The 15,420-nt window shown below is 38.2% G+C and overlaps 1 protein-coding gene across 7 annotated transcripts in view; it reads right to left on the bottom strand.

The window, feature by feature from the left end:
* The window catches only part of POC5 (POC5 centriolar protein), a 28,865-nt gene extending 13,678 nt beyond the window's left edge, over window positions 1-15,187 (bottom strand). For 3 of the 7 annotated variants that reach the window (XM_069776221.1, XM_069776223.1, XM_069776224.1), the window contains exons 1-4: window positions 15,087-15,158; window positions 14,408-14,532; window positions 11,347-11,446; window positions 6,234-6,381 (exon numbers count right to left, since the gene is read on the bottom strand). In XM_069776221.1, the coding sequence (XP_069632322.1) occupies window positions 6,234-6,381; window positions 11,347-11,430 (232 nt within the window). In that variant the 5' untranslated portion in view covers window positions 11,431-11,446; window positions 14,408-14,532; window positions 15,087-15,158. Of the gene's footprint in view, window positions 1-6,233; window positions 6,382-11,346; window positions 11,447-14,407; window positions 14,533-15,086 lie in introns of all 7 variants that reach the window. The other 4 variants (XM_069776222.1, XM_069776225.1, XM_069776226.1 and 1 more) reach the window with 4 other exon arrangements.
* Between the last annotated feature and the right edge of the window lie 233 nt (window positions 15,188-15,420).

The following is a 15,420-nucleotide window of genomic DNA, read 5'->3' as shown; positions in this document are numbered from 1 at the left end:
ATCTGCAGTCTGGATGGAAGTCAGAAGCTAGGCATTTAAAATAATCCCAAGCCCCCAAAGATTTATGCCATCAGAAACCTCCTTTCCCCATGTAAAACAAACTACCCAATTCAAATATATGCTTCCAAGATACAAGTATATTTAAACCAACAGTCCTATTGTATGGTTAGTCAAATCAAAACTACCTCTCCCTTAAAAAGCAGAATCTTTTAACGTAATTTCATTTTAAAGCGGATGATCACATCAAGTACCAAAAAAATAGCGTTGCCAGAAACAAAAAGCATCTCTCTCAGTAAAGACTTCTTGTCAATTAACATCTCAGGTAAAAAAATCTAAAAACTTTTGCTGTTTTCCTTAATGAGACTGTAAATTCCTGAGGCCAGGGGCCTGCCTTGGTGCATTCACAATGCAACCTGTGGGTATATTTCAATGTTGGTATGTACCTGCATCCATTTTCCTTACAGCCATGAATTTGCTCATCTAATTAGATTTTAAACTCTTTTGCAAAAGGAAATATCTACTATGAATTTATATAATGCCTGACACAACAAGGCCTCACTTCCAGGTGCTGTGGCTAACTACCACTGCAATAAAAATTAATCCACACCCAGAAGCGAATGGGCATGTGTTTGAGTTCCAACCAATGGGAAGAAAAAAATGAGCTAAGAATAAAGAAGTTAATATTTAAGTAAACAAAGGAAATTAAATATTGTTTCATATTTAGTTAGTCCTTACAGAAAATTTATTATTCAAGTTGACAGCTGAATAAAAAAAAATGGAAAGAAGAGGGATTAGCAGATTTCTGGTATTAATAACAACTGGGACACCTTCAAAAGAATACTATCCTTCTTTCATAAACGGAGTGAGGAAACCTCTAACATTCTAGTCATCACTTCTGAAAACAAATATTGTCTGTATAATTGGTTTCATAGTGGATGGGTACTATTTTTTGGTACAAGCATGCAGAGACAAGCTTAACTGTTTGTCACAAAGCAGTATTTTCAGTGGACGCTGGAAATGTATGTTTCTAATTATTCAAGGCTGAGCATGATGGTTGACACTCTTTCACACAGTTATTGTCACTGTTAGGTCTCCTGTCCAAAAGAGATGAGAAGAACTGTCTGGCTAATACTCCTCCCAGTCAAGTAGGTTGAATTGCAACTACTACACTCATGCTCCAAACCAAGAAGAAAATAAGGAAGAACTGTGATGCAGAGGCAGTTACAACGGCTTTTTGGTGCTTCTCCCAAGGTCATACACAACTACACATCATAAAATTAAAATCAGTTTGAGCTAAAGAAGCCCCATCTAACACACCATTTCTCTAAACTAAATTCCCTACCCCATTACATAAGCAGAAGACCATAAACAGATTATTCCCAATCACACCAGTATATTAAGATCAGGCTCTAGCTTTTTGTCAATGTTTCTCCTACAAATGAGAGAAGTATTGGCTAGCTAATGGAAGAATTTGAATATTTCTTGCTTGTAAAGATCTCAAAAAAATATGACATGCTAGACAGATGACCCAGTCTACTTGAAAAACATCTAATTTCAGTGATGAAGAATCTGGCTGGCCTTTCATAATGTAAAATATTTGGCAGCATTACTATTGTCAAGTATTCCCAGTTCTGTCCTTCACCACTTGTTCCCTTTCCTGCATGTCACTGTGTTCTTCCTTCAGTTGTGACGTTGCTGTAAAATGCATGAAGGTTTGTTTTTATTTTTAAACTTTTATTATTTGCTTGGATTACAAAGATAGCCAACTTACACAGCACAGTTTGCAAGTTATTTACAAAGAAAAAACCAGAACAAAATGTAACCAATAAAACCAGGATATTAAAATAGACTGACAACTGCCATAGTCTGAGAACATAGTATTACAAATTTATCACTCCCCTCCCCTTAATCCTCTCACACAGATTTTGGTCAGATCCTTTTTAAAAGTTGAAATAACCTTTTTACAACTAGATTGTTTCAAGCTGTGTCTCAAGGAGACATTAGACATCTCCTTTCTAAACTGACAGGACATAGTGATATTTTGAACAGCAAACCTATGTTTTGATAAACCAGCAAAGCACCAGAAATTTATTTATAATGTGTAGTTAAAAGCAGCATGATGGGGCTGTGTAAATATTCTTCTTGCGTCAGTCTCAAGAAGATCCAGAGCATGTTCTTTACTGGTTTTAACCATTTTTTTCATTTTGAAAATAAAAGACAAATTGTTTTTTGCAAGGTGCTGCCCTTTGCAAAGATAATAAACATCTGAGTGTCTATAACTGAGGGGAATACATGGCTCATTGTAATAAGTGATACATAAAACTGCAATGCAAAATTTTGATCACCATCAAGTATAACAGTGTTTCTTCCCCCTGTCTCATAACAATTAACTGCAGCTTGCAAATTACTATTCTTATTTGGTAATACTAAGCATATTAAAAGATAACTCTATTCAAATATTTCAAGAGAAGCAATCAAGGGAATGGAAATTTGTCCTCTCACTTCTATTGCACACCTTTAGGCAGCAAAAAGGAACAAAGACTTCACAGGCTATACATTTAGCCCCAGGGGGAAAAAAAAAGTAAGAGCATTACCCCTTTCACAGAGTTAAAGGCAAACAGCAGACAGTGCTGGCTAAGGTCTTCTCTTCAGACAAGTATGATCGGAAATAGAGTATACAGTCATCTACCAAAGCACAAGTCTAGTGTTTTGATTCTGATCACCTTTCTTATAAGCAGCAGTATCACACATCACAAATATTCTCTTACAAAAAACAATGTTCCTCTCAAACTGGGAAACAAAACTCTAAACAGAGAGAACACTGGGGACAAGACTTGAACAAGAATTTGCTCCATAACAGAATTCCACATTGCTGGGTTTGAAATTTTCTACTCCCCTTTTAAGAACAACTCCAGCTGACAAATGCTGCCAGCAGCTGACCTGAACTGATCCACAGTTCAAGAATTTTGCAAGTGTTTTTGAATCCTGGCAATCTGCTAGTGTGACTATCAACAGCCTGCTATAACGGAAGAAGACTCAACATGAGCAGTATGATCATGAAGCTCAGGGAAGAATACAGGGAGTGACCACAGCTGTTGTAAAGAAAGCTGAACTTATCTCAACACAGGAAGGGGCAGAGGGTGGCCTTTGTTTTTGGTAAATGGCTGTACCAGTTGAGTGGATCAACTGGTTGTGTAAGTGGCCTTAGTTAATCAAGAAGTGTGAATGCATTCCTGTGCTAGCCAGCGGAGCATGCAGGAAGCATTGGCTCAACCCAACACAGTACAAAAACTGAGCAACCAGCAAAATGACCTTTCAACAGAGCAATGAGCTTGAGCTGGCTTTAACCCACATAGTCCCTCCTGGCAACTGGTGATGGCCTGTGTCATGATGATTACTGTATAGACACCAGTAACAGGAATCACATTTGTACTGTGATCTAACTGTATATTACAATTCCTCTATCATGCTGTGACTGTTCACTCAAGTCCTGTGCAGATTTTGGCTAATACACAGTTCATGTAAGGTCTGGTGTATCCTGAGAGTAGTGCCATTAGGTCAAGGCAAGAATAGCTGTAGGCAGGACATGATGGACAGAAGGTCTAAAGGTCATTACACAGCCGTTATCACCTGTCTCCTGCAGCCATAATCCTTGCACATTGATTGTCTGGCAGTTCCTTCAGAATCCACTAACTTATAGAGATAGTATAGACCAAGCTTCCAAGCTGGAAGGTATAAATATGTCACCTTACCCAAAAAGGTTTTGAAACATATCCAACAGCAGCCAGACTGCTCAGGCTTTTGTGCTTCCCAGTGTGATACAGGGGAGTCCTGCACTGTGATGGAGGAAGGATGAGCACTCTCTCCATCAGTTAGGCAACTATTTTCTTCACAGGGGTGTGACCTACAAGTTGTGAGTTATGAATTGGAGAACTTGTGAGTTAGAAACCTCATGAATTAAGGGAAGAATTTGTGAATTCACATGTTAGACTAGTCTGTACAAAGGAGATGGAGCCCTTTTTTGATGTGTTTGTTCTCTTTCCTATTGAGATGGGAAAATAAAGTTTAATTTACAGAATATGCTGACCTGTAAATTTGAGAGATGCAAATGGTCCATGACATGCTTACATTGAGATTTCAGTATATTGCTGTGTCACTCTGCTAAACCAAGATCCCATGTAACAGCAAATATCTTCAGACAAGTAAACTGGTTCTAGAAGACTAAACCCTCTTTGCATTTTGTATCTAAAGGAACACGGTCAGAGCATATTGGACTCTTGACAGTAGCAACAAAATGTTCTTTGGCTGTGGAAATCACAGATGGTCTAAACGTTCCCTTTAGTTGAATCTATCAGACTGCAATTTTTGGTACCTCAACCTGATATAACAGATTAGGATGTTCCCCCCCCCCCCCATCAAAACATTTTATATCATAATTTTTTAAACCCCAAGCAACTGCTCTCATTCTAGGAGCTGCAGGAATATCTCTTACTACAGTGGAATTTTTTCAACAATGTTTGACTGTTCAAGAATAATTGCCATAGTACAAAATACCAGCAGCTTTATTGATCAGACTTCATATGCAACTTAGTACAATTCCCACACAGGACATAACTACACTGGATCAAGTTAATAGACTTCAGTATGTAAAAATCAAAATGTAAAGGCTGCACTTGAAACTCTTCTGTTGGCAGAAGTTTTTCTAACATTATTCACACTCTAATTCCAGATCTACTTCCATTACAGAACATTCTCTCTCTCCAAACCTCCATTCTTATGCTTTCAGTGAACTCAAAATCACGCCTTCTGTATTTCCTATGGTAGTCTGATATTCAGAAGAACAACCGCACTAATTCTGCATGCCAAGAAGTTATCGATATGATGTCCTTAAGGACTACGATTCTCTGTTAGTTTATAAGAATGATAAAACATTTCTCCTTATGGCACACTGGAAAGAGAGGCATTGGCTTGGATGTCTGAATGCACCTAAACTGCGCGGCACTCACTGTAGAAGGAAACAGACCATAACCAATACTACCCCACTCACTTTAATCACATTCCTTATTTTAAGAACCCGTTTCTAGATAATTTTTTATTATATTGTATTAACATGAGTTAACTAAATGGTAATTGACAGCTTACTAAGACTGCTTTATATTCCAGTGAAAACAACACACAATTTAAGAATATAGATTTATCTTTACTTACCGTTCTTTTTCTAGTAAGAAATAAAGAACTTTCAGTGTCTGTATTGTTCTTTGCAATTGCACTGGTAAATTCCTGCCAGTGGAGAATTATTTAGCTCTGATCAGCACAGTCAAGAGTTCTTGCATACAATAGCCACGAACAACATTTATGCCAACACAATGATTAGCATGAGATTTACACAGCACTTCAAGGCTCCTTAGTCTCTAGTAGTAAAATCATCTACACATTTTACACCCCATGCTCTTCTAAACAGCAGAGAGAAACCCATCCTCAAGGGTCATAAAGAGTAAAGGGGAAAGTGTAGGTAAATACTTTTATCATGAAATAGCATGATAAAGAATAGAACTTAGTTTAAGTTCTTCCTGATGAAGTTAAACTCGCTTGTAAAGAAATAATCCAGCTATGACTGTTACTATTCTGAAGCAAAATTAACAGAGCTTCCTCAATCTAAATGCTAGTGACAAAAGCAAACAACATATAACCATAAATACCAGTGTTACTAATGAATCACAAGACACTAAGTTAATACAGTCCTAAATACCAAGCAATAAAGTAAAAGTAGAATAGAGTGGTTGAACTAAAAGAGCAAGAATGACATTCATGTAATGACATGATCAGTCACTACACAAAGCCCTTCTAAGGTAACTCTCACTTCTGAATAATCATATTTTAAATACTCATTTATCTATCAGGGCAGCACGGATATGAGCAAAAACAGTTGTGACCTGTCAAATTTCGATGAAGTATACTGTAAGCACACCCCTTTTTGCATTATTACACCAACTACTTTAAACATCTGCATCACAAAACAGAGCACTGTCAGCACATCAGTACTATCATCTGCAAGTGATGTCAGAGAGAGAAGCCTTCAGTGAATATGCCTTCTTAAATTTCTTGTCGTGCAAAATGCAAATGTACTATATATGAGCTACGTATATTTTTCAAACAGTAGCTATTAGAAACTTAAGTCAAAAAAGTTATACCATCGCTCTTGTAAGCTCAACACACAGCTTTGCACATACTACCTGGACTCTTACGGTGAATGGCATCATCTGTTACACTTGAAAATCTGCCACCTGCTCTTAGTTCTGAAGCAGGTTCTGACCACTTTGAGACACACTGTTCAAACTTTGGAGTTACTGCAGCATAATGAAGCAGCTCTTCATATTCATCCTGTCACAAAGTGATAATGAATAATTATAAAACTACAATTACATTTCTAAAAACTAGGTATATGTAGGAAGGAGTAGAAATGGGTTTTGATAATTTTTGAAAGGTTTATTATTACTATTATTATTATGGTGAAAACTAAGAGGATTTCCCTTAAAGTTGCAAAAGCAAGCTGTTTTCCTACCATGATGATGATAATTTACCTTTCTCTTGTTTCATGTTCATGTTCATTCTGATTAAACTAGATGCACTGTAATAGTTACACAGAAAGACTTTGCTAGATGCCAGAAATGGATACCGTAATAGGCATCTTAAACAAAAACATGAAAAATTCCAGATCGTGTAAGCTGTTAATCACCTAATACTATTTCTAAGCATTACTATTAGTGCAAAGAAAAATATGTATTTTTATATCCACGACGAAGATGCTACTGAACACAAGACACACTTCACATTCCGTAACATTGCAATTTCTGTGGTGGGAGTTCTAAAGCCAATCATCAGAAGACATTTGATTATTGAGTATTTTCTTTAGATTAGATATTATTATTCTCACCTTATATTATGCATTTTTTTAATTATATAAATATAGGGAATGTGTATATATAGCTAAAATAAAAGCTTTTCCTGTTAAAAAGTTATAAACCAATCTAAGTGGTGCATGGCCTTATACTATGTACCAAAGTAAGCCAATTAATATATTTTTTGAAATCTCCTAATTAAACAGATTTTCGGAATGCAAGTATTTAGAGTTCAATGTGAAACTGAACAATCTGTATTATATCTTAAACATACAATCCAGTAATTCATTAAAAAAGTTCCAGTAGCAGTTAAATGCTGAAAACGATCAAAGCCACTAATGAAACATTTGGGAAAAAACACCAGTTGTAAAGTACTAAACCAGGCTACTAGCAGTCATTTTTTCTTATTTAATACTATCGCACTAATTCTGTTTAGTATCCTAACAAGGTCAAACCTCAAAAACCAATTATGAATTGAAAAATTATTTTTCTCTTCAAGCTGAGGAGTTAGAGTGGAAACAATCAGTCAAAGGTACCAATTACATGTAATATGTTTTTGAATCTACCAGCTGAAAAGGATAATATTTTAAAACTTTCAGTGTAACCCTTACATTTAAGGGGATTCCAACTAATTAAAGAATTTAAGAAGCTAGGTTTTGTACATTTTAGCTGAATTCTAATTTCCCGTCAAATTTCCATTTCCCATCTTCTAACCTACTAGGTTAAAATTAAAAGACTAAATGTATATGAAGCTATATAATTACAAACAAATGAACAGTGTATCTTTTTGACAAGCAAAAGGAAGTATCACATTCCACATAAAAGGTATAGTTAGTTGTGAATCAACAAGTTATCAATTTTTCCATATCCATACCTTTCTAAAGAAATACAGTTTAGATTTTATCAGATGTCAAAAGAAGAAAACAGGTGTCTTCAGATGAGTTATTCAACCAGGAACTACATGGAACTGTACAAAATTCCCTGCAGCAAAATTTCAGCTGAGTAAAAAAGCCAATACATTAGCTTTTACCTTAAGTCATCTAAATTAAATGATTTTGCAGAAGACATTAGATCACTTCTCTGTCTTCTTCAAAGAGATCATGTGACCAAATAACAACTTAAAACTAACTCTCCCTCCCAAACAAGTTAGTTTTCAGTCAGAGCTGATGCAGTTGCTTTCATGATTACCTAATTCAAGGGACATAGGAGGTAAGATGTCAGGGGCAAGTTGGCGGCTCACTTTGAGACACCCAATTTAATCACTAGCACACCATGTGCCTCATTATAGACATCCTGAGCACTCAAAATATACATACCAAGTTATGGCAGGAAATTTATCTAGTCTTTCAAGATGTAACACTTATTAAAATGCAAAGAATCCATTATGTGCAAGAATACACATTCTTACGCACCAACAGAAAGTGTCAGTAGACAGCATCCAGCAAAAAATCTGGAAATAAATGCTTATAAATTATAATATTACAATACTGTTGGAATGAGGTTGAAAGCAAATATCAAAGAAAACACAGTATCCCGATTGTAACCAGAAACTTAAGGCACACACAAAAAAAATAATCCCGGAGACTGCAACAAGAATATGTAAGACAGAGAAACGGAAACACTGAGTGATGAGGTGTAGTATCTCAATCTTAAATACTGCGTAACAAGGATGCATTGCAAGGAATGCAATATTGACCAAAAATTTTCAAATAAAAACATAATAAAATAAAATTAACAATATAACTTTGGTTTTCTTACTCTCTCTGTTCTGCTTGAAACAAAACTTTCAAGCTGTTATGTCAACTACAAATAGTCTATCAGAGCATAAAACTACAGTCCTAAGGCCTGAAGGTCAGAGGAGTTTTGATCATTTGATACATACTACCTTGGTTTTGTAGAAGTAAATAAATCAGTGTTGCAATGACCAAAGGGCACAAGAGCATTCAGAGGTGGGGTTTTTTTTCTTCCTTCCTAAAGTATTGTAGAAATCTACAGATGCTGCATAGAGTTTGTCCTTAGGATTGCAGTCAAGGTTACTAAACAACACAAAAAGATTGGATTCAATGGATAAAGTCTTGCACAACTCAATAACAAGTAACTGGAAATTCTCTAAGAGCCAGTGGAATCTTTTTGTAAGGAAAAGGTAATAATCTGGCCTCTGTTTAAAAGCACCAAATTATCAAAAAGGCCCAAATAAAACAAACCAAAAAAGGCCCTTCAAAATTATCTAAAAGAAGTAGAGTACTTCCCTGTCAACATTCCTATTGCTCAGCTGTGACCCCAGTGTTGTTCTTTTTCAACAGTAATAGACTCCTGTGAGGACTGGCTAAGGACTTTGGGTTTGCCTAGTTTGGAGAAAAGGAGGCTGAGGGACGACGTCATTGCTCTCTACAGCTTCCTGAGGAGGGGAAGTGGAGATGGAGGTGCTTATCTCTTCTCCCTGGGATCCCGTTATAGGACGTGTGGGAATGGTTCAAAGCTGCACCAGGGGAGGTTTAGACTGGATGTTGGGAAGCATTTCTTTACCGAGAGGGTGGTCAAACACGGGAGCAGGCTTCCTGGAGAGGTGGTCGATGCCCCAGGCATGTCAGAGTTTAAGAGGCATTTGGACAATGCCCTTAATGATGTGCTTTAACTTTTGGTCAGCCCGGAATTGGTCAGGCAGTTGGACTCGACGACTGTTTTAGGTCCCTTCCAACTGAAATATTCTATTCTATTCTGTATGTGGTCTCACTTGCAAAGCAGTCATTCATTAACATTAGTTACTTTATCATTCCCTACAAGGCGGCCTTAGAATCTCCTTCATAATCAATCAGATCATAAAAGAAAATTCTGGTCTCTCAAGGTTTGTTACACAATGCCTTCATCCTGTTTTCCAACTACAAAAGGCACTGGAAACACAGATCAATTACTGTTGCTGAACAAAGAAAACTTACCCATGAGATATGACCACAAATAGGAAAGCATACAAACTGCAGAAATGACTTGCCCATAAACAGGTAGTTTAAAAGGGACAAATTCAATCCACATGAAGAAAAAAAAAATCCCTTAATTTAGCAGTGCTTCTGCTGTACATGCCCATTCCACCAGATGACAGAAGTGGAGATGTGTTTCTACAGGACAACTAGCAAAACTTATTTGTCATGTCATGGTTTAACCCCAGCCAGCAACTAAGCACCACACAGCTGCTCACTCACTTCCCCCCCACCCAGTGGGATGGGGGAGAGAATCAGGAAAAAAAAAGTACAACTTGTAGGTTAAGAACAGTTTAATAGGACAGAAAGGAAGAAAACAGTAATGACAATAATAAAATGACAATAATAATAATAACAACAATAATAAAGTAATTAGAATATACAAAACAAGTGATGCACAATGCAATTGCTCACCACTCACTGACCGATGCCCATTTAGTTCCCATGCAGCGATCGCCCCCAGGCCAACTCCCCCCAGTTTATACACTGAGCATGGCATCACATGGTATGGAATATCCCTTTGGCCAGTTAGGGTCAACTGTTCTGGCTGTGTCCTCTCAACTTCTTGTGCCCCCACCAGCCTTCTTGCAGGCTGGGCATGAGAAGCTGGAAAATCCTTGACTTAGTATAAAAACTGAAAACATCAATGTGTTACCAACTTTATTCTAATACTAAATCCAAAACATAACACTACATCAGCTACTAGAAAGAAAATTAACTATCCCAGCTGAAACCAGGACATGTCAGAACTAGCCTGTTTTGGATAGAATCCTATCAAAGGAAAAAACGCCACCCACTGCTCAAATAGGAATAACCAATTATTAAAGGATGAAAATCTGCTGCTTTCAAATGAACAGGACAAAGACTTTATCCAGTATCTTTGCATCGTTTCAAAAGAATGCTGAGCACAGAAAAGGCAAAAGTGCCTTCATTATAGTTCTAGCATATCTTGTTGTATTTGATGCAGGAAGGAAAAAAAAAAAAAAAAAAGGATTTAGTTTCTGAGATTAACTTGGCCACAATCCTACTACAAGGGAAATAAATCCATTAAAAAATTCAGCTCTTACAACATCATGTAAGAAGCCTAACACATAGTTACACTTCATCCCTCAGAAATAATGGGTTTCTATCCTACTGTGTCAAATTTATGCTTCCTGATAAGACCTAACACATAAAAATAACACCAGAAAAAAAAAAGGTAATAAAATTGTACTCTTTTACTTGTAGCTGTCATTGATCAATTTCTTAAGTTTAGATAAGAATTTTCACATAAATTAAAATTTCTTGTGAAATGCACAAAAGGGAATCCAAGTGAAGGTATTTTAATCTCAGATTTTGTCTAATTTGCTTCTTTTCACTAATATTTTTATCTTCCTGTACACGTAAAACACAAAAAAAGATGCAAGTTTTGTTAGATTTCCTCATAATTATCCTTTGCCAAATAAAATGTTATGACAGTGAATCTTTCCTACCTGAATATCTGAAGAAACAGAACTGCCTCGAACAGAGTCTTTTGGCAAAACTGGACTTGTGCTTTTCTCCTCATCTGATGACATTCTGCACAAAGTTAGTCTATAAAACAGTAGAAGCTGAAATTAATTTTTCAGTTCCGACATGTTTACTGTATATTCACCAACATTTTCCCCAGAAAGAGAGATTCTGCTGTAGAAACTACATCAGTGCCCATTCTGTGGGCTGAACTGATTGTATAGTCTCATTATATAATGCTAGGTAGGAAACTGCCTGATCCAAACCATACTCAAAACCATGAAAAGACTTCCATTGACTTTAAAAGAAAACAATGGAAGACCCAAAAGCAACAATGTAAAAGCTTTCTTGTATTTTGCATTGACTGAATAAGTTTAATACCTAATGCTTCATGATATACAATATAAAATTTTACATCAATGGTAACTAAAATAAACTGCTAGAGCAAAAAAAAAAGAAACAGATATATCAAGAATAACAGAAACCTTAATTTACAGATACATTCCTGTGTCAGTCCCTCCTTTGTATTAACACTGTATTGTTTTAGAGCTTATCAGCTCGTTTCAGTACAAAATTCCTACAAAGTGACACAGGAATGACTAAGCTACGCTGTGATTTTTTTTCCCTCTTAACTACCTCAACCACAGCCCAAGGTGAGATGATGTCCTGAACACTCCAGTTCAATACTCTGAAGCCTTCACTTCGTGGTCAACAACAGTCTCCCTCCACTTTTTCAACTCTTCTTGCCTTATAGACCCAGAAAGCCAGATATGGAAGGACAGGTAATGCCTTAGGTTCAGGTACTGTCAATCATTCCAGCAATTTCTAAGCAAGATAGAGAGGTATTCTTTGAACGTTTGGGAAGCAGGCAATGTTGTAGAACTGATAAGAAACTTGAAGACTTTCTGAAATATATATGTATCTTTTAATCTACTGCAGCATTCAGTAAGTCCTTCAGTGAAGAACTGAAGCTCTTGTGATAAAACTTGATAGGATATGGGGAAAAAAATCTCTAAAGGATATGGAGAGGAATGAAAGGACTTAGAGAATGAATGGGAACCGAGTATTAAGCAAGGTGAATTTGTTAATGAATGAATGGCAGAGTGATATAGTTAGTTGCCTGATACACATGAAAAAACAATCATCAGACACACTGAGCAGGGAGTTGTCAGCAGAGAGTAAGCATGGGAAGACCACCACCATAAATAACCAGAGGAACTAACTGCTTGCACAATGTAGCAAACAACCATGCAAGGGAAATTTATTTTTAGAGAGACCTTTTAAACTATCAAGTATAATACTTTCAGTTGTTTTTTAAACAGATGCATTTTCTGACAGAAATGTTATTTTTAAACTGCTAGTTGTACTGTCATTAAATTGGCAGGAATATCCTCCTTAAGCATCATCATCTTTTTTTCAAAACATAAAAAACCCACAATAATCTCATAGCTCTCTATATAGGAATACAGATGAAAATTAATTGTCTTTTTGTTCTTTGAGTTCTTCTAGATGACGATTCTCCCTGCACCACAAAAGCTCCCTCTGCCATGGGTATCTACACCTGTCAGAATAGGAGGTTTGTTTCTGTGCTGAAGATGGAAATTTTAAAAATGGTATAAAGACAATTTTAAATGCTGAGATTTCCTATAGCCCAAGGTTCAAAAGACGATTACTGTCTCCCTACTTTCTGCTGATGCCTAACATACCAACCATGTTTTTTAAGTACAAAATATGGAGTCTTAGGGAGGTTTACTAAATACTTTGTTGCTGTAAACTGGTATGTAGATGAGGGAAGAAATATTAGCTTCCCCATCTGTTCTGTTTTCATTGTCTCCTGCTCTGATAATTTTCTTCTTTCCTCTCTTCCCCCAAATTATTCCCTATCTGTTTCTTTGGTTTTGGCCTCTCTACCTTATCAAATAACTTTATACTAGCACTCCCCCTTTAGTTGATAAATTCTTTTAATAGCCAAAAAATACTTCTTCAGTAATCTTAAAAAATTAGCTTCAACTCCATATGCCTTTCCACTCATACAGTTTCTTAAATTATGGTCCTGACTACCCTCAAAGTCCTGGAGGTATTCAAACGCGTGTGCGTATCACAAAGGACCAACTATTTAGCACTTACAGGAATTAAAGATGTATTTGCAGCCAGAAATTACAAATACTGTTTTCTTCCCTTCTCAGTCCACTCAAAAAGAACGAAACTACCATCAATTCTTCTGTGAAACAGGAGGGCAAGTGGAGTTTCATGTGAACACAGATGAGTCCAAGGAAGTGGAAGAGTAAAGTTTCTTCCAAAAAGTTTGACTTTTGAAAAGTTCTAAAACTCACTGTCACCTCAAGCTCAGTGTGTTTGCCTTTGTCCCATCCCTTTTCTTTACTTTATACCAGTAGACTAACCCTCCACTGTGTTTGTCCATCTGACTGCCTTTACTGACTTGAATGCCACTTCAGATTCCACTAACCACTTAAAGTTCGAGCTTTCCCCACATTTCTGTTTTTCCTATCTGTACCTCTGATGTTTGTGTCTAGAGTCTAACCTTGCATTTTGATTACTGCAACATTCCAGTGAAAATCCCAGTAAATCTAATAGAATCTGCTTATGTACAGAACAACAGATTGGATTAGTATGATACATTAAGGTAAATACACTTCTTTCAAGCTGATTTTTACAGACATCATTGCCACATCATCCTAAGAATAACTTGTCTGCTTTGATCTCAGTGAACAAGCACTAAGTTCAAGAAAAGACTGGATAAGTTTGTAAAAGAGAAATCAAGCGATACTAAGTCAGACACCATCTCTGGGTCAACACGTTGATTTGCTAAGCTGCAAATCATTACATGGTGAGAGAAGCATCTTTGGGCTTACGGTGTTCTTCTAATCTTCCCCAAGCATCTGCTAAACATATGCCTGGCTTCATTAAAGAAAGATACCTGGTAACAGCAGTAGTTTCTTCCAAACTGTAAGTGTATGACTACAATTCTAAGATGGCTATTTTTAGAAACAGGACGCAACTATAAAGATCTTTGGTCTGACTCACCGTGGCTGCTCTCATCCTTGGTTTTGAACTGCTTGAGCTGTGCTCAGGGTTTTCGGCTTGTTTTTGACTAAAAGCGATGCTTTCCAAATAATTTAACGCTGCATTCAGATCAGAGGACTCAACACCTAGGAAAGAGAACCACTCTATCTCCCGGTACACACAGGACATATTTTTAGCCCTTAACTGTACCCCCCTGCAAAGTAGCACTGCTCAAGTCCACGTTTTTAAGCTTCTCACTGCAGCACCTCTGCCAACTACTCCTGACGCCTGCAGAGCTGACATTACAGCGACCACCGCTGGCACGCCAGCTAGCGACAACGAGGACAAGCCGCAGGGTGTCCGACAGACACCTGGAAGGCACAGCCGGGTAGGCACACGGGTGGACAGGCAGGAAGGAGCACAATTCCGCACGTGAACAGGAGATTTTTTTAATTTTTTTTTTTTAAAGACGACCTTTAAGGCAACCAGCCCAACCACCCGGGCGCAGGGGGTGCCCACAGGCCCCCTCAGAGGGCGGTGGGAAGCTCGGGGGGCGGGGTGGGGTGTGTGGGGACTGCGGGTAAGCCGCCGGGCAGGAACAGCGGGTTTATGGAGAAGGTACTGTGGAGGTCACGGCCCCTCGGGGCGCAGCACCCCGGGGCGCAGCACCCCCGGCCGCCCCCCGCCGCCCCCCTCTCACCTGCGGGCACCAGCCGCCCCCGGCCGCCGGGCGAGACGGTTTCAAACTATCCGAGCGGAAGAAGAAGCACCTCTCTGATACGCTCAAGGCGCGTTTACAAGGCATTCTCTGATTGGGCAGTTTGGCGGCAAAATGGCCAGTTAAATTGCTCAGCCGGGGGGTGGGCGTGTTAGCCCGTCCCCTCGCCGTCCCTCTTTCGCTTACGGCCGCTTCGCTCTCCCGCCGGCTTCTGCCGGTCAGCGGCTGCCGCGCGCTGATTGGCGGCGGCATTCCCGGGGCCGGCGCGCGGGTTGCGGCCGGCCGTTGGCGGGGGCGTGAGTGTGAGGGGCTGCGC

Source organism: Haliaeetus albicilla, chromosome Z, assembly GCF_947461875.1.
Source record: "Haliaeetus albicilla chromosome Z, bHalAlb1.1, whole genome shotgun sequence".
NCBI classification, from domain to species: Eukaryota; Metazoa; Chordata; class Aves; order Accipitriformes; family Accipitridae; genus Haliaeetus; species Haliaeetus albicilla.
The sequence above is the reverse complement of the archived record's forward strand: the minus strand, read 5'-3'. Positions and strand labels throughout refer to the sequence as shown.